Here is a 15,884-nt window from a genome sequence, read left to right as displayed (position 1 = left end):
ACTGTTTAGTTAGCCAATGCAATTATGCTTAATACTATTATGGTCATAATCTGTCGCAGTGAGATCATAGTTCGCCTTCAGCAGAGTTAATTGAAGGTTTGACAGCTTATTAAAGAGTGTACATCAATAGATAGGAAACTGTTTCCCGTGGGTGTATTCTGGATCCATCCCTGAGGCACTAAACAGGATGTGTTGTTGAAACTCTGGATCAAAGAGGCAGCACACCTCAGTGCTACATAATTCGAGCACAAAGTAGATCAAGCAGACAAAAGTAATGATAAAGGGCACGTGGACACGCTGAAACACACGGGGGGGGGTCAGTTTTTTTTGCAAAACACTAGACACAATGAAAAGTTTCACAAAGTTTGTAACCTTATTTATGATGTCTTGCTTCCAGAGATACCCATTTTTTGACTGATGACTGGGGTTATATCATTGATGTAACATATGGCCGGCAGGTTGAGCATGTTGTACATTTTAATGCCAAAATTTAGTTTTAAGTGTGTAACCAGCTTTGTGGTGAATATATAAACAATTTTGTACCAGCAAAAAGTGGTTGAACACAAAAAAACCCTGTGACAAACAGAAGACTCTGAAAAGGGAATAAATACTTGCACAGAGTAAAGAGTAAATACTGTGTGCTGGCCCATGCTGAAATTATGTTTGTGCAGTGAGAGTTTTGGAAGACACACTGTGTACACTACAACAAAAACACCTGTTTGTGTTACATAACTTTGCAGACGTTTTACTGGCTTTAACTCACTTAAGACTTAAGTTGTTAACCCTGACATCATTGGCTAATCTTAACAATCTTCCAGTAATTTCTTTACATTTGATTCCCTTTAGCTTGTTAAGGCAGTGAATCCCAACTTTTGACTTGAGGTATGTAGTGTATGGTCTTTCACAACAGAGTGCTTGAGTATTAACAGAAACTGTAAAACTCAGCAAAGAAAGAAATCCGACTTAAAAAGGGAGATGGCAGTTAGGAAGAAATCAATTTGTGATCTCCTGTGTGTGCAGATTTACAGCCAGTGAACACCAGAAATTAATTTGGATTGCGTACTAAAATCCACATTTTCTGCTACCAAGGGCCAAGATACGTCTCCCTGTTGCAGGTATTCAGCTCCATTTTGTAGTTTAGTCTAATACCTATATTTCTACAGAAAGATTTAAGGTACCACAGGTAATCTATGAAACTATTACAGATTTTCAGTTTAACTAAAAACTTGTCAGTGTCCCCAGTTTACCTACAAACTGCCTTTTTCCCCTTGCAGAACAAAAGCTGGTTCTCACTGGGAGTACAAGTATGTGGAGTCCGTACAGTGCAGAGTGGTGTTTAAGGGAGACAATAGTCCTCAGTCAACTGCTCACCCAGGCTATGCCCATAAAAACAACATGTTCTCCTCCCCATTGTACTGGTTCAAACTGGAGATGTTCATGCTGAACCCAGCCAACAGTCATCTGGCATTCTAGATGCGGAAAATGAACTTTTACTTTAAAATCCTGAATGTAAGAAATAAATTTTGCCAGCTTGCTCCTCTTTTGCTCTTGACATAAGTCTGAGGGTTAAGGTGTAGATGGCAGGCTCCTTTCCCAAACTTATTCCTTGCCACCTTCACAATGCCTCCCCACCGAAATAGCAACATTCCCCTTATTGATAATTTAATTGTTCTGCCCCCCCCCCATCACACAGAGGTGTAATTAATCACATTCACCCTGTTCATCTTAAAACCAAGTATGCCCTTTTTCTTACTGGCTCTCTGTCTTCCATGTATACTGTCTATCTAAGTCTCCTTCAGTGCCTCTCAATATTTCTTTCTCTTGCTCTCTCACATACTTACATAGTTTGAAGGTCTCATTAATCACCTGGTCACATCGAAAAGCTCTATAATGCATACCAGTGGTATCATTTGATGACTTGCCTGCCTTTTTTACCCTTGTCTCTGCATACTCACATACTTTGTGCTACCACACCACTGGGCTTTCATTTTCTCTGTGTGTGTGTATTAAGAGTGTGTCTGTCATCAGCTCGCTCATACACAAGGATAAATACGATAATCGTCGCTTACAGACTTGTCCTCTGGTCCCACTTTATTTTTAGATGTCAGATGGTGAAATAGTTTAAGTTCTTAAAAAGGGCAGGCTGCAAGTCACCACAGTGCTGTCATCATGCCGGGGCACAGGATCTGTTGACCTGGCCCCACAGACTAACCCAAACAAAATTCATTTGACACAGCAAATGAATTATTTTAAATCCACCAGCAGTTTCTCCCCGCACCAGCAGATGGTTTATAGTGTGTTCCAGAAATTCTCTCATTATATTTTTTTTATAACTGATCAGAAAATTTGATAAAGTAAAATTACATTTTCTAAAGAGTTATGTGTTATGTTCAAGGTTGGTTAATGTGCTTATTGTGCCTATTGTGCAATGCAGTTTTTTTTAAACGAAAGTGCATTATTGTTGAGGTAGTAATATTGACATTATACAGTAAAGTATATCATTGTGACCTTTTTTAGAGTAATAGGTCTTTCATAGAATTATCTTTTGCTGTATTTAGAGAATAAGCAATTTGAGGTAATGTTGCAAATATATAAATATATACATATATTACTTGCTTGGTAGCTACAAGACCTTGAAATTAGTTTTCTGTGTCCTTGAACAGTTTCTGAATTAAATTTCCAGATGATTGAAATGATCCAAATGAGTGCTCAAATGGCATACAGGGTTAGGGTTAGAATATTTGACAAAGGCTGTATAAATTCAAACAGCATTTGTCGTCTTTGTCTTTGCAGAGACGGTTCTGTTTTCAGTGTATGCATTCTGTGTGTGTGTGTGTGTGTGTGTGTGTGTGTGTGTGTGTTCTTGGCAGGCACATTCGCTCCAAAGCTTAAGGACACCATGTCCTGGAACTCGGGTTGATAGAACCCAGCAGGGATGTCCTGTGTCATCCCAAAGCAAAGCATAGTCGCCCAGTACAGAACTGTAACAAACAGTGAGTTCTGGGCTGTACACCTTATGTGTTTGCCTTATAACTTAGAAGAATTTTCAGTTGTTGTTGTTGCTGTTTGAAGTTTTTATTTTTCCTCGACCCAAATATCTGGTGATGTATTTTCCTGTCTCTAACTGCTGATGGCTTTTCATATCTCTGACCCTCTCTTTAGAGAGCGAGTGTGTGAGTGTGTGTGTCGGATCATATAGTCACATGGTCTACGTGAGCCGTGGTGACAGTCCAGTACTGATCAAAACACACTGACCCAGTGAGGCCTTACAAGGATAACGTGACTTCCCATGCCTCTTCACCAGCCTGCACCGATTGGCTCTTTGAGGTGGGATGGGTCGGCCAACTCCCCCACCTCACACAAACTGATTGGAAGAAATGAAAGCGTAAACAAGGAGTTGTTTGAGCATGTGGCCTTACACAGCATTGGGACACACAAGAGATCCAGAAAAAAAGGCAGACAATAGGGAGAGGAAGGCAGATGGGACAGACATAAAGAGAGAGTCGACAGAGAGATTGACACTGCAGTAGTGAGGTCTCAGACATGACAGGAGCAGCCTCTTTCATGATTTAACAAGGTCACAATTCCTGGAAAGCAGCCTGTGTGTGTGTGTGTGTGTGCGTGTGCATATTGTGTTCACTTTAACAGCAATTTATTTCTTAAAGGAACTTAACATTGCTGTTCATACTAAAATGAAGAATTTGTCAGTGTCAATAAGGTTTCATAGATTTGATCCAACAGCATTCTCTTAAAAAGAGTGTGTGTGAGTGAGCAAAAATGTGTGTGTGTGTGTGCACGTGTGCCTATTCAGAACAAAAAGGCCAAAGGGGAGTGAGAGCAAAAGTTGAAGCAGAATGAGGTGTAACAGGTTTTTTTCTGCCAAGATCTAGATCCCTGTCCAGGCCAAACCCACACACAAAAAAATCACACAAATACAAGTTAAACACACAAGCAGGGAGAGAGACGCAGCCACTGGACGGGAAACACACATATGATTGAAGAGAATGGAATGTTCTGTCTGCAGTCCAGAGCTCAGGGCTCCTGGAGCCCAGACAAAATGTGTATGTGTGAGTTCGTGTCAGTTTGTGTGTTTGCGTAGGGTCGCAGTATAAATAACCATCCCCCTCTCTGCCTGCTTAGTGTAGACCGGCCAGGCTGTTTATTTATGAGTCGCTTTATACATGTCAAAGACATGCATGTCACACACACATCCACACCACAGTAGGCTACCTTGTGACACTTTCACTGCAGATCTCACCTTGTCTCTGCATGAACTTACATACACAATTGTCACATTTTTGTCACAATCCTTGGTGGCAACATTGAAACTGTTGCAAAATATTGAATTTACTAGAGTGCATCTTAAGAAGTCCAGAAGTGTAGTTTTATAGTTTATTGTAGTTTTTGTAGCTTTATGAGATTATATTTCCATATACAAAACAGTTACACACCTTTACATTGCAACTAAGGAAGCAACACATATTGATCCTAAAGTATTTCAAAGACAAAATAAATTCTAAATACAAAGAAATATCTATATTAATTGAAATCATTATAATTGAATTGCATTTGCAGCCCAAAGCTAGCTTAAGCCCTTTCTTGTTTGTTTATTGATTTGTTTATTTTTGCGACTGACACTAGTGAGAAGGCTTCAAATATTTGCTTCTTATTTCATGCAAATTCTGGATTTTCTTTTTTAATTTTCTTGAATTTAAAAATTTTTTAAAACCAAACAGGAAGCTCCTTTGCCTCCGTGCTATTTTGTCAGTCAGTCATTTTCTTGAATGCTACCTGTCACCTGTTTGCACAAAGTTAATTTTGTTTGCATTTTCTCAGGAAAGAAAGACAAGCGTTATTTTAACCACAGTTCATTTTCAGTCCCTTGTCTTAAATGGGAACTAATGGTGCACAAGTTGTCCGCTTGACCCAGCAGCGGTCACTGTTGACATTAGACTTAGATTAGTGCTGGTTTACATAATGGCTGATAGTGTGTGGTTATGTTTGGCCAGGACCCGCCACACACATTCACTCAGTGTCAGTAGGTGGTTAAGTGCACCAGAGGTGCAAGGCTCAGGTCACAGAGTTTGTCCAATCACAGCATTGGAAGCAGGGTTAAAGGAGGGCTGTCGGAGGTGTGAGCTGCAAACTCAAAGCACTTTGACCTTTGACTCAGTGTTGTCTCCTGGCTCCATGGCACTGTAACCCTCTGACCTAATGCTCCTCTGCAACGCAACTCATACAGAGCTGTGAGGGTGGGTGCTGAATTCTATTTTCAAGTGTGTGTACCTTTGCTGTGTATATCTTAACTCAAAAAGCCATGGAAGTTGTGATGACAAGTAAAATGCTTCCTTTACTTTCAGGGAAAGGAACCTGACAAAGTGAAACTGAGCCATTTCATATATTTGAGTTCAGATATGCACTGTAGCTGGGTGATGAAATACACTTGCAACACAGTGTAGACCCTCCCTTCTCTGCACTGCCTGGCTACGCAATCCAATTTCCATCCACCAATCACATCTGCTGGAAGTGGCACAGCTACAACCAATTAGAACACATTCTTCGAATCATCTGGACAAATCAGAGGAATCTGCTTCTGTATGACCTCGTGGGTGTTCATCTCTACACATTTTCCACATGCATCTGTTGTGAGAAATTGTTGTAATTCCCTCAGAGCAGACTTGAAATCTCCTTATATTTACCTCCTTAAATTTTGTGCAGACACACCTGCATTATTAAAATGTACAAAAATATAAACATATGAGATCCAACTTAAATGCATCTACAAACATTAGAATAATGAGAGAAAGGAGAGAGAGATTCCTAGCGTGGTTGCTGACAGTGATTAATTGTTCCCACATGTTGCTGACGGACAAAAAGGCCTCTGTGTTCCCTAACTCTGGCTGCAGCTGGTGCACAAACACACACACACACACACACACACACACAGCTGGGTCCTGTCTCACAAAGCAAGCTCAGCTTTGTCAGGCTACTTTCAGTTAGTTGGCTTCAAAAATGTAACACCAGCAAACCTGGATAACAGGTCTTTTGAACAGTTGCCTCCCTCATCGCTGGTTTTGTAGACCAGCAGAGGTGTTAATAATTACAAACCACAGAAAAATCCAGCAGACAAAACCTCATCATTTCATCTCCAATAAGATATTTAAATTGAGCTGATTGGTCAGGAAACAGCATTCCTAATAGTAGGAAAAAATCCTGTGACTGAATCATTATGCTAAGCTAATTGGCTGCTGGTTGTACCTATATATTCACTCAAAAACCAAAAAAGCTTTCACCAGTCTTCCTATTAAATTACAAGCCGGAGACCAAACAAGCCTTTTTCTCCCCACAACTCTGACTTTTCCTTTAAATCAAGCATGCATGAGAGAAAAGCAGGTAGTGGGTACAAAATAGAAAAATTGAAGGAAATATAAGGCCAAGAGACTGAGAACTCCTAAATACAACTCCCTAAAATTAGCACGACACAGTCAACAGCATCATTATTCCTTGGAAGGCTTTTGCTGCAAGCTGTAGTAGTGTATGTGTGTTATTTAGCTCTCATGGTTGCATAGTAGGAGTTATGAATCAGAGCTGCTGTCTCAGTGAGCTGTTTTTATTAATGGGCTTTGGGAATACCCCAGAGGAGCTACAGCAGTAAGCATACAGTATCCTACTAACACAGAGATGTGCCACACACAAACCCATACAGGACATACAGTGTTTTACCCCAGATCCACTTCTGCAGAGAGGTGGTGTAGGAAATTTTCATTTGTGGTGCTCAAAATCTATTAAAGTGAACTATACATATCAGAATTATTTGTTTTTCCAGTTAATAAATGTTATTCAGAATAACCATCATAATTACTGTAGGGTCTGTCTCTATTATACATCAGACTTGACACTGCTACATATACATATATATGTGCATATTTTATAATGCATTGTCTTTCATTCATCTGTCATACCGTCTTTCTCACCATCACTTTTATTCCTTTTATCTGTTCTCGTGCTTCAGTTGCACGTCCCATGTCTTTTTATTGCTGCTCAACCACATCGAGTTAGAATTACCTCAACTGACATTTGAAGGATACAAGCAGTAGCACAGAAAAGAGAAAGATAAACAAGTGGCTTTGCTGGCAGAGGAGTAGGTGCAGGAGGATGCAGGGATGAAGAGAGTGCAGGAAAAGTGAGTGAGAAAGACTGATGAAGTGTCAGGTACTGGCAGGTAAGTGTTTACAGCAGGAGCAGAAGGAGACTCACATTCCATTCATTCTGCTCTTCATTCATCTCACCAGAAGTCTATCTTCAGCCATTATTTACATCTTCCTGGCAGCTGGAAACATTTAACTTGTGTGCGTGCATGTGTGCGTGCATGTGTGCATGCGTGTGTGTGTGTATGTGTATGTGTGTGTGTGTGTGTGTGTGTGTGTGTGTGTGGTAAAATGTTCTGTAAGAAAGCAGCATTACGTCATGCCTCGATAGATGCTGGCAGAGGATAAACAATGGTCTCCCTAGGATCTCTACTCATCTTACCTTATTTTACACAACACACACTAACACACATTCAATTGGTAAACGTACACCTTCACATACACACACCATTCATGATTCCATGCAACTATTAATGGATTCATGGATGCTAACACAGAACAGATGCCACAAGAAGCACACAGTCCTACAGAAGAAAACATGCATATATAGTTGCAGAAATTCAAAAGGTTAAAAATCCTAACTTCACTTTCAGATTGCTACTTAAAGCGAATACACAATTTCACACACAGGGTCTGAAGTTCAGTTTTTCCCCAGAGACACTTTTGTAGTGTGCCAATGTAGCCTTCAGTAACTTAAGACCACTCTGTCTCCTCTGTGATTGAACTGCTTTTGACCAGAATAGCAATCCAGACCAAATTGTCTGTAAACTGCTGCCCAGGAAAGACGGGGCTGCTTTATGGAAAACAATATTGTGATTCCCACAAAAACGAAAAAAATTCTGGCCCTCACTGGTTTGAACCCTGAAATCTGTTCTGTTTTAGAGAGTAAAAATATACATAGCAGGAAAACAGAGAAGGAAAAATGTGAGCATGTTGTGGATGGCGGTTGGGTTGTTTATATGGGAGGATATAGCATAGCCCCAGAGTCCCTTAGGGCCCATAAGAGCTATGTGTTTGTGAAACAACAGAAACTGCGGAAAAGGGAGGGGGTATAGAAAGAGAAGGAGACTGAAGCCAACAAGGTCTTCAGCGGAGTGTGGGACACAAGAATAGGAAACCAAAAAAAAGAAAGTGATATGAACGTTAAAGACACCAATAAAATTAAAAAGGGTCATAATCATATGTCCTGAATATCCTGATAGGTCCTGTTACTTTCTTTTTCTAATTTCTTAATATAACTGAGCATATGTGCATATTAATCTCAACCTTTGTGTGGCATCAGTATACTGTCATAAGAACCATGAAATTATGTCCGCCGAAGTGACCAGATGGCTGCTAGTGTGTGTTTGTGGGTGTCTGTGTGTGAAGGGGGGTCGTTCCAGATGGACATGTTCATGGGTGTAATTTAATGAGTGAATATGAAGTTGGAATTTCCACACTTAAGTTACTAACAAGCCAGAGCTCCCATCACACAATTTTTCATTCAACTTGAACTAATCAATTTGTGAAAAAAATTGTGACTTGGTCAAATTGGTATTTCTATAGTATTATGTCAATCCTTCCTAAACCCTCAATGCCACGCAACAGTAAAACAAGATCTGGTCTTGTTTAAAAAGTGCTGTAGCTTCATGGTTTCTTCAGCTTTTTCTGTTTCTGTGTTTTAAATACAACCCAATGTAGTCAATTTAAATCTTAATCTTCTTGCTTACGTGGAAGTTACATGCACTGTCACTAGATTCGAACAGATCTAAACTTTCTACATATTCACATAGGTTAGACGCAAAAATTGATTTTCTTGAGGCTGCACATAGCCACAGCACTGCATTGAGCTGTATACCAATGTTCACAGTGACAGCGCGAACATGCTCTTGTTAACCATGTTTAGCATAATAGTTTAATGTAAGCATGCTAGCACTTGCTAATTAGCATTAAACACACAGTGGGCTACAGCTGAAACTGATGGAAATGTCATCAATTCACACAAGGAAGGAGCTCAGAGTTGATCAATGCATACAAGCCAATACTTACACTCAGGCATGCACAAACACACATGCTCTCACAGAATGAGCCCCTTATGCAACATGAGCTCATTATTCGTGTCATTCATAATCAAGGAGATGCTTGATTATAGACCACTGTTGCTCTTTTCTCTTTTATACTATCACGACAAAAGCTACAGGGGGAACAATGCGGACATCAGTACCAATTGCCGCTGCACATTAATGTTTTCCTGTCTATATTTAGAGAAAGAACAACTGATACAATCAGCTTTTTGCTTTGTTTGTGAGTCTAATCACCAAGAGCTACTGTTCCCAGTGCTGCAAAATCAGTGGCAGTGGGTGGTTTGTGGATCAGTGTGGACTTAATGAAACGTGTTCATTGAATGTGTCACTGGCAGCACAAAAGAAAGAATATAACAGATCAATATAGGCACTAATTGTTTGAGTAATTGTTTCAAAAGGATTTTGCATACATCGCTCACCACAACATCCTCTCTTTCTTTCTTGTGTTACAGAACTCCATCCGGCACAATCTTTCCCTGCACAGCCGTTTTATTCGTGTCCAGAACGAGGGAACAGGGAAGAGTTCCTGGTGGATGATCAACCCAGAGGGAGGAAAGGGTGGCAAGGCTCCTCGCCGTCGTGCAGTCTCCATGGACAACAGCAACAAGTACACTAAGTCGGCCCGTGGCCGTGCTGCAAAGAAGAAGGCAGCTCTGCAGGCTGCAGCAGCTGCAGCTGGTGAAGGTGGTGGTGACAGTCCCTCAGGTCTCTCTAAGTGGCCCGGAAGCCCAACATCACGCAGCAGCGAGGAGCTGGATGCCTGGACAGACTTCCGTTCCCGCACTAACTCCAATGCCAGCACTCTCAGTGGTCGCCTCTCACCCATTCTAGCTAACCCTGAGCTAGACGAGGTGCCCGATGATGAGCCCCCTCTCTCACCTATGTTTTACTCCAGTCCTGGTAGAGCACTGTCTCCCGGAACTGCCACGACCAATGGGAAAGCTGTGCCGACTGAACTGCCTCGTCTGGCAGACCTGGCAGGTACAATGAACCTGAATGATGGACTCACAGATGACCTGATGGATGAGTTGCTGGATAACATCAACCTGGTGCCATCCACTTCCAGTCAAACAGCTCCAAATGGTTCCTCAGGGTTCAACTTTGGGTCCAAACCCAATGGGCTAGGCTCACCTTCTTCAACCTCCTCGCCATCCTCTACCCCTTCTTCTAATGGTGGAGGTAATGGCTACAGTAACTCCATCTTCGGGCCCCACACGACAGGTTCCTCTCTGCGTCCGTCCCCAATGCAAACCATCCAGGAGAACAAGCAGACATCCTTCTCCAGCATCAGCATGTCTCGCTTTGGCAGCCAGACACTACAAGACCTGCTCAGCTCTGATAGTCACAGCCACAGCGACGTCATGATGACTCAGTCTGACCCACTGATGTCGCAGGCCAGTGCCGCTGCTGTCATTTCCCAGAATTCCCGTCGTGGTCTCATGCTCCGCAATGATCCTGTAATGACCTTTGGAACCACTGGAGGACTTCAGGGCAGCCAAGGGGAGATGCTTCAAAGTAACAACCACAACCAAAGCTCCCAGAGGTCCTTAAATGGAGGCTTGAATCTCGCCAACGAGGCTAACAATCTGGCTAATGCCAAGCAGCAACTCTTGCTGTCACCCTTGGGAGGTAATGGATCGTCCTCCATGCAGATTGACACATCAATCTTCTTGAATGGAACAGTAAGCAACAATGGAGGGATCTGTCAGGACCGTTTCCCCACAGATCTGGACTTGGACATGTTCAACGGCAGCCTGGAGTGTGACATGGACTCCATCATCAGGAACGAGCTGATGGATGCAGATGGCCTTGACTTTAACTTTGACTCTCTGGCCAACATGAATGGAGTTGGCAACTTCACTAGCACCAAGCAAACCTCTCAAAGCTGGGTACCTGGTTGAGAGGTTCAGGCCAGGAGGGAGCAGAGCAGGTATGTTTACATGCATATAAATGATGTGGCATTGGAGAAAAGGTGAAGCTGGAGGAATTTGGGACCCATCAATCCAACTTCACAAAAACCCATCAAAGACGAAACTAATGTGGAGAACTGATAACAATATAAGTGACCATAAGAACGCACAGTCATTCACAAACTTGAAATTTAGGCTTATGAAAGTCATACTCTCCTCTCTTTTTCTTTCCAGGTCTGAACTGTGTAGTACAAGAGAAGATCAGACACACAACATCCTTTTTGCCAAACCTGCCATCAGCACAACATAAAATACAAACCCTGTGTTTACAGAAGACTTCCTCTCAAGAGCTTTACCTTCGCTCCCACACTGGAGAACCATGAATGATCTGACAGACTCTAAAGAAGCTGCACGCAACCCCTTAAAGCCTCCTGTGAAACAACAATAACAACAAGAAAGCTATGTAGAACAATCACAACAAACTCACAAATCTTAGAATTATGCAATTTTCCATTCAACACTGAGACTGGTGATATCAAAGCACCTCTGCTTGTCAGAGGGGGTTTCAGGCAGGATACAAGGACTAACTATCAAGCATGAATGAAGGGAGTGCACGGTGCAGTTTTTCCCATTAAAGACAAAAAAAACAAAAAAACAAAAAAAAAAAAAACTAACTAAAGCGCAAAGTGTAAAGTAAAAAAATCAAGATGTGATGTGTAAATTTGATCAAGTGGTTTCCTTGGCTGTGTTATGTTGAAAAAAATCCCTTTGTCCTCATCTAGTGATTTTAAATGTTCAGTGTTTGGTTTTTGGGTTTTCTATATCTTACTCACTGAGCGGCCATGCATCCAAATACATGAAAACACACATAACAGACAAATCAACACTTTGCCCCAGTTTGTAAGATTTCAGTACCATAGAATTTTATACATTTCTCAGTATAATGCCATGCACTTCTGGTTTTGTTCTTCTAAATTGCTTGAATTTAACTTAACTGCAGCATACTGAGGGATATATCACAACTGAATACTTCAAAATGTGTTTTTTTTTTTTTTTGTTGTTGTGTGTGTATATCAGCTGTAAAAGAAAAAGTGGAAAAAGAATATAGGAAGCAAATTTCTGGATATTTGTGCAGTGCAGGGCAGTGGAAAGTTCAAGAAGGACAGAGGGGAAGATACTGACTGTCTTTTCTTTGGGTTCCTAGCTTCTGTTGACTTCTGTTGAGGTCATTTATCACAGCATATGATGTAGCCAAAATGAATACCTGTGTCTGGGGTTGTGAACATTTCCACACCATAGCAGGTGCTATGTAAACAGTATTGAATCCAGTCCTGAGAGAAAGCCGTACATTTTGGTAGGTTTTGTTGTTGTTTTTGTTTTCACCTATGACCTGCAGAAGTGTAAATCTGCAGCCAATTGTAGCACGGTGAGGTTGAACCTGTAGACGGCGGGGGAGCAGGGTTTTAGGCTCATTCCTCTAGAAGCCATTTGTTTCTCGAGTAAAACAATAAGCTATATCTGTATATTGCCAAATTACTTGAAACAAACAGTAGGATATGCTGGCAGCCAAATCGCAGCACGCACATGCACACACACATACAGACGCACGCACACACACACAAGCATATATATACATATATATTACTATATACACACATTACTTTACATACACATAGAGAAAATACCAGGGATCTGTGTTAAGCTCTGCTGTTTTCTTGTCATGAGCTTCTGGGGCTTGTTATGCATATATTGAACCACTCAGGGGGGGAAAGGGAGGCTTCCCATTTAAGTAACATCAAGTGACATTCTAATGGTATTTTAACATTTCTTGATAAAACAGTAATGCTTTGTGTTTGTGAATTTGTAACCTGTGAACTTTTGGCTGTTCAGATTAAGCGGAGGAAACAAGATCAACATCAGGATTAAGACTTAACACAGTCTGTTATTTTTTTGTTTTGCTGTAATTTTTTTCCTCCTGTCAGACTCATGACACACATACACACACCCCATCATGGACACAGCCGGTGCTCCTACAGGTAATGTCCTCTATCTCCTGAGTATGTGTCTGTGTGTGTATGCGTGTGTATATGTTTATCCGTGGCTTGTATTTCTGTGGAATTAATCTCACAATGATGTGTAATCCCTCACTATCCCTCATGGTGCATACAGCACAGCCGACTGTATGCATGTATGTATTTATGCATTATGAATTGTGTGAAATGCATATATACTTGCTGTATGTCTTTATATACTCATGTAGTACTTGACCCTTGGATTTTGTCATACCTCTGAAGGTACAGCTGAAGGAATTATGAACGTTACACACCGAGGAAGAGGGAAAAATGTTACCAGCGATTTAATTTGTCATTTAGTTGTTGAACCAGGTTTCGTAAATGGTGGCCTGCACCATTGCTGTAGCATGTGGTGATCCTGGTAGCCCTTCTCTGTCTGGGTAGTGATATAAAGTGTGTACCCCACTATGTATAATAGTGTACAGATGTGTGTATCTCACTTTGAGGCCAAGGGAGAGGAGAGCGTGTGCATGGTTGGCTCGATTGATCTACTGTGCTATCCGAGGTTTAGTGCATGACATAGCTGTACCCCACCTGATCCTGCCAATGGTGCTGTCCCTAGACAAAAATTGTAATACAGAGAGGAACCCTGTGTCTTCGGCACACAAATGCACACTCTGTTTAAATTTCTAAAATCAGGGTTTACAGAGCAGCACTTGAACCATCCTCCTGCATTAATGGGCTTATTATTACAAGTGTGCGCACATTGACACAGGCACAGGGAATGGATGTCACTCAGCTTCACTCTTGTTCTGTTTCACATGAAGTACAGCTGGCTTACTTCCTGGTGCTCTCAGTAAGCTTGGTTGAAGCATCATCTGACAATGACCTGAAATTCCTTACATCTTTACACATATAGAAAATGTTGAGAGCATTATTGCCTTTTCTTTTGGCAGGGAGAATCCTGAGCCGTCACCTGAATGCTAGGAATTTGAATTTATCTACACTGACTGTACTAAATATTCCTTTCATCCTCCTGCAAAGACAACAGACAAGGTGAATCTAGGGAATACTGTAATCCTTTCTATTTTAAGATAGGTTATTGATCCCTGATAAACTGCAATGGGGATTTCAATCGCAGGAAAGTATACTAACGTTTTGTACACTCAGTTTAAAATGTTTTGGCTTTTTGGGGAGACAGTTTACAATTGGTCATAGTGGGACAGGCCTTCCATGCAGTCACTCAGTGCTACTACTTCATTCAGATACAGATTATCTCTTCTTGTGCTCAACACACACGCCTGCAGCACAACATGTGCAAATTTGATGCTAAAAAAGCAAAAAAAGTTTTTTAGAACATACCACTAGATACCTTCATCACCTCTTGGACATTCTTTTCCATTATCGTGAACTTTTTCCATCCTTCTTAAAAGGCCCAGGCCAGCTCCCATCCATACTCTGAACTTTACCCTTTGAACTTTGCCCTTTATTAATCTTGCTTCTCTTGACTTGATGTTAGTGGGTATTTTTCCTGTGTATTCCATTTTGAATTGTAATCTAGTTTCTATAAGAAGTGGTGCGCATGTAAATAAAGCTTGGTGAGGCTCCACACCCTGTTTGTGTTCTTGTCTTCACTCATTTTATTGCCATTAAAAAAGTGAAAGTATTAGAAGTACACAAATTTCATAAGTCCTGTGGAAGCACAGTGCAGCCGTTAACAGCTCATATTACTGCAAGAGGAATTTTCAGCGACGCAAGGAAATTGTTTCAACTTTTGTCTAACCTACATTAGCTGTTAACAGGCCAGCTGTTTTTCAGAACAGTGTGTGTATGTGTATCCGATTGCCTGTGCGTGAACAAATGAAATGTCCCATCTCCCTTCCTCCAGAAGATATAACTCTTTCTCATGTCAGAGTCTGGAGGGATCTAAACAGCAAAACAACTCCATGTTCTTCTCAAGTTCCTGGAAGTCCTCTTGCACAATGTTTGTTTTGTGTAAGGCAGCATTAAACGAGAGCAGACCCCCTGATACCTGACACCAGACTGAGTACTTTTCCTTGGCTGTTGCGAAATATAAAGGGAAAAACAGAAGAGGAAAAGAAATTTGGTGTTGTCAAATTACTCTACAAAGTTTTTTGCATGACTAAAACCTCCCCCAGGCCTCAATGCCAAATATCAACACAGACTGCGCAGGCCACTCTGTTAACAGTCACTTTTTGCCCTCCCCCTTGTTTAGAACAGCTATTAGGCCCCCTCTTTACTAGAGGTCAAGCCTGTCATCATGAAAAGGTTAGTCTAGGTTAACCTGTAGGATATTGTTTGTGTGCATTTGGTACCTTAAGGGTTAGTCTGGGTTGAAGGGAGTTGAAACATTCTTTGAAAATGTGTTCAGAAACTTCAGAAGTATTAAAATTAATCAAGCATAGCATCAGTTTTCTTTACTTAGGGAAACTATAGTATATTTAGTGTTAAGAAGAATGTGGCTGCTCAGTTAATTGTCAATTTCTGAGGCATAGACCACTTAAGTGATTTAATACTCTTTAATTTCTGTGGTTGTGCTGAGGCAGTTTAAACTTATGACCCATATTTTTAGGCATTTTGAGCATTTTATTACAGAGTGGTAAGGTGACAGTTAATGTGATGAGAGAGAGATATAACAGAGGTTCTTAGATGGACTGAAACCAAGGACACTGCCTTTCATGGTCTTAACCAATAAGCCACAGGGGCACCACATGATCTCAGTCTTTCTAA

At 41.1% G+C, this 15,884-nt stretch overlaps 1 protein-coding gene across 4 annotated transcripts in view; it reads left to right on the top strand.

Annotated features, from left to right (window-relative positions):
* The window catches only part of foxo3b (forkhead box O3b), a 38,218-nt gene extending 23,476 nt beyond the window's left edge, over positions 1-14,742 (top strand). For all 4 annotated transcript variants that reach the window (XM_029495778.1, XM_029495776.1, XM_029495777.1 and 1 more), the window contains 2 exons: positions 9,664-11,141; positions 11,356-14,742. In XM_029495778.1, the coding sequence (XP_029351638.1) occupies positions 9,664-11,112 (1,449 nt within the window). In that variant the 3' untranslated portion in view covers positions 11,113-11,141; positions 11,356-14,742. The remainder of the gene's footprint in view (positions 1-9,663; positions 11,142-11,355) is intronic.
* Positions 14,743-15,884: the final 1,142 nt, after the last annotated feature.

Source organism: Echeneis naucrates, chromosome 24 (genome assembly GCF_900963305.1).
Source record: "Echeneis naucrates chromosome 24, fEcheNa1.1, whole genome shotgun sequence".
NCBI lineage: Eukaryota > Metazoa > Chordata > Actinopteri > Carangiformes > Echeneidae > Echeneis > Echeneis naucrates.
Note: the sequence above shows the minus strand (reverse complement) of the source record. Positions and strands in the feature narration are given on the sequence as shown.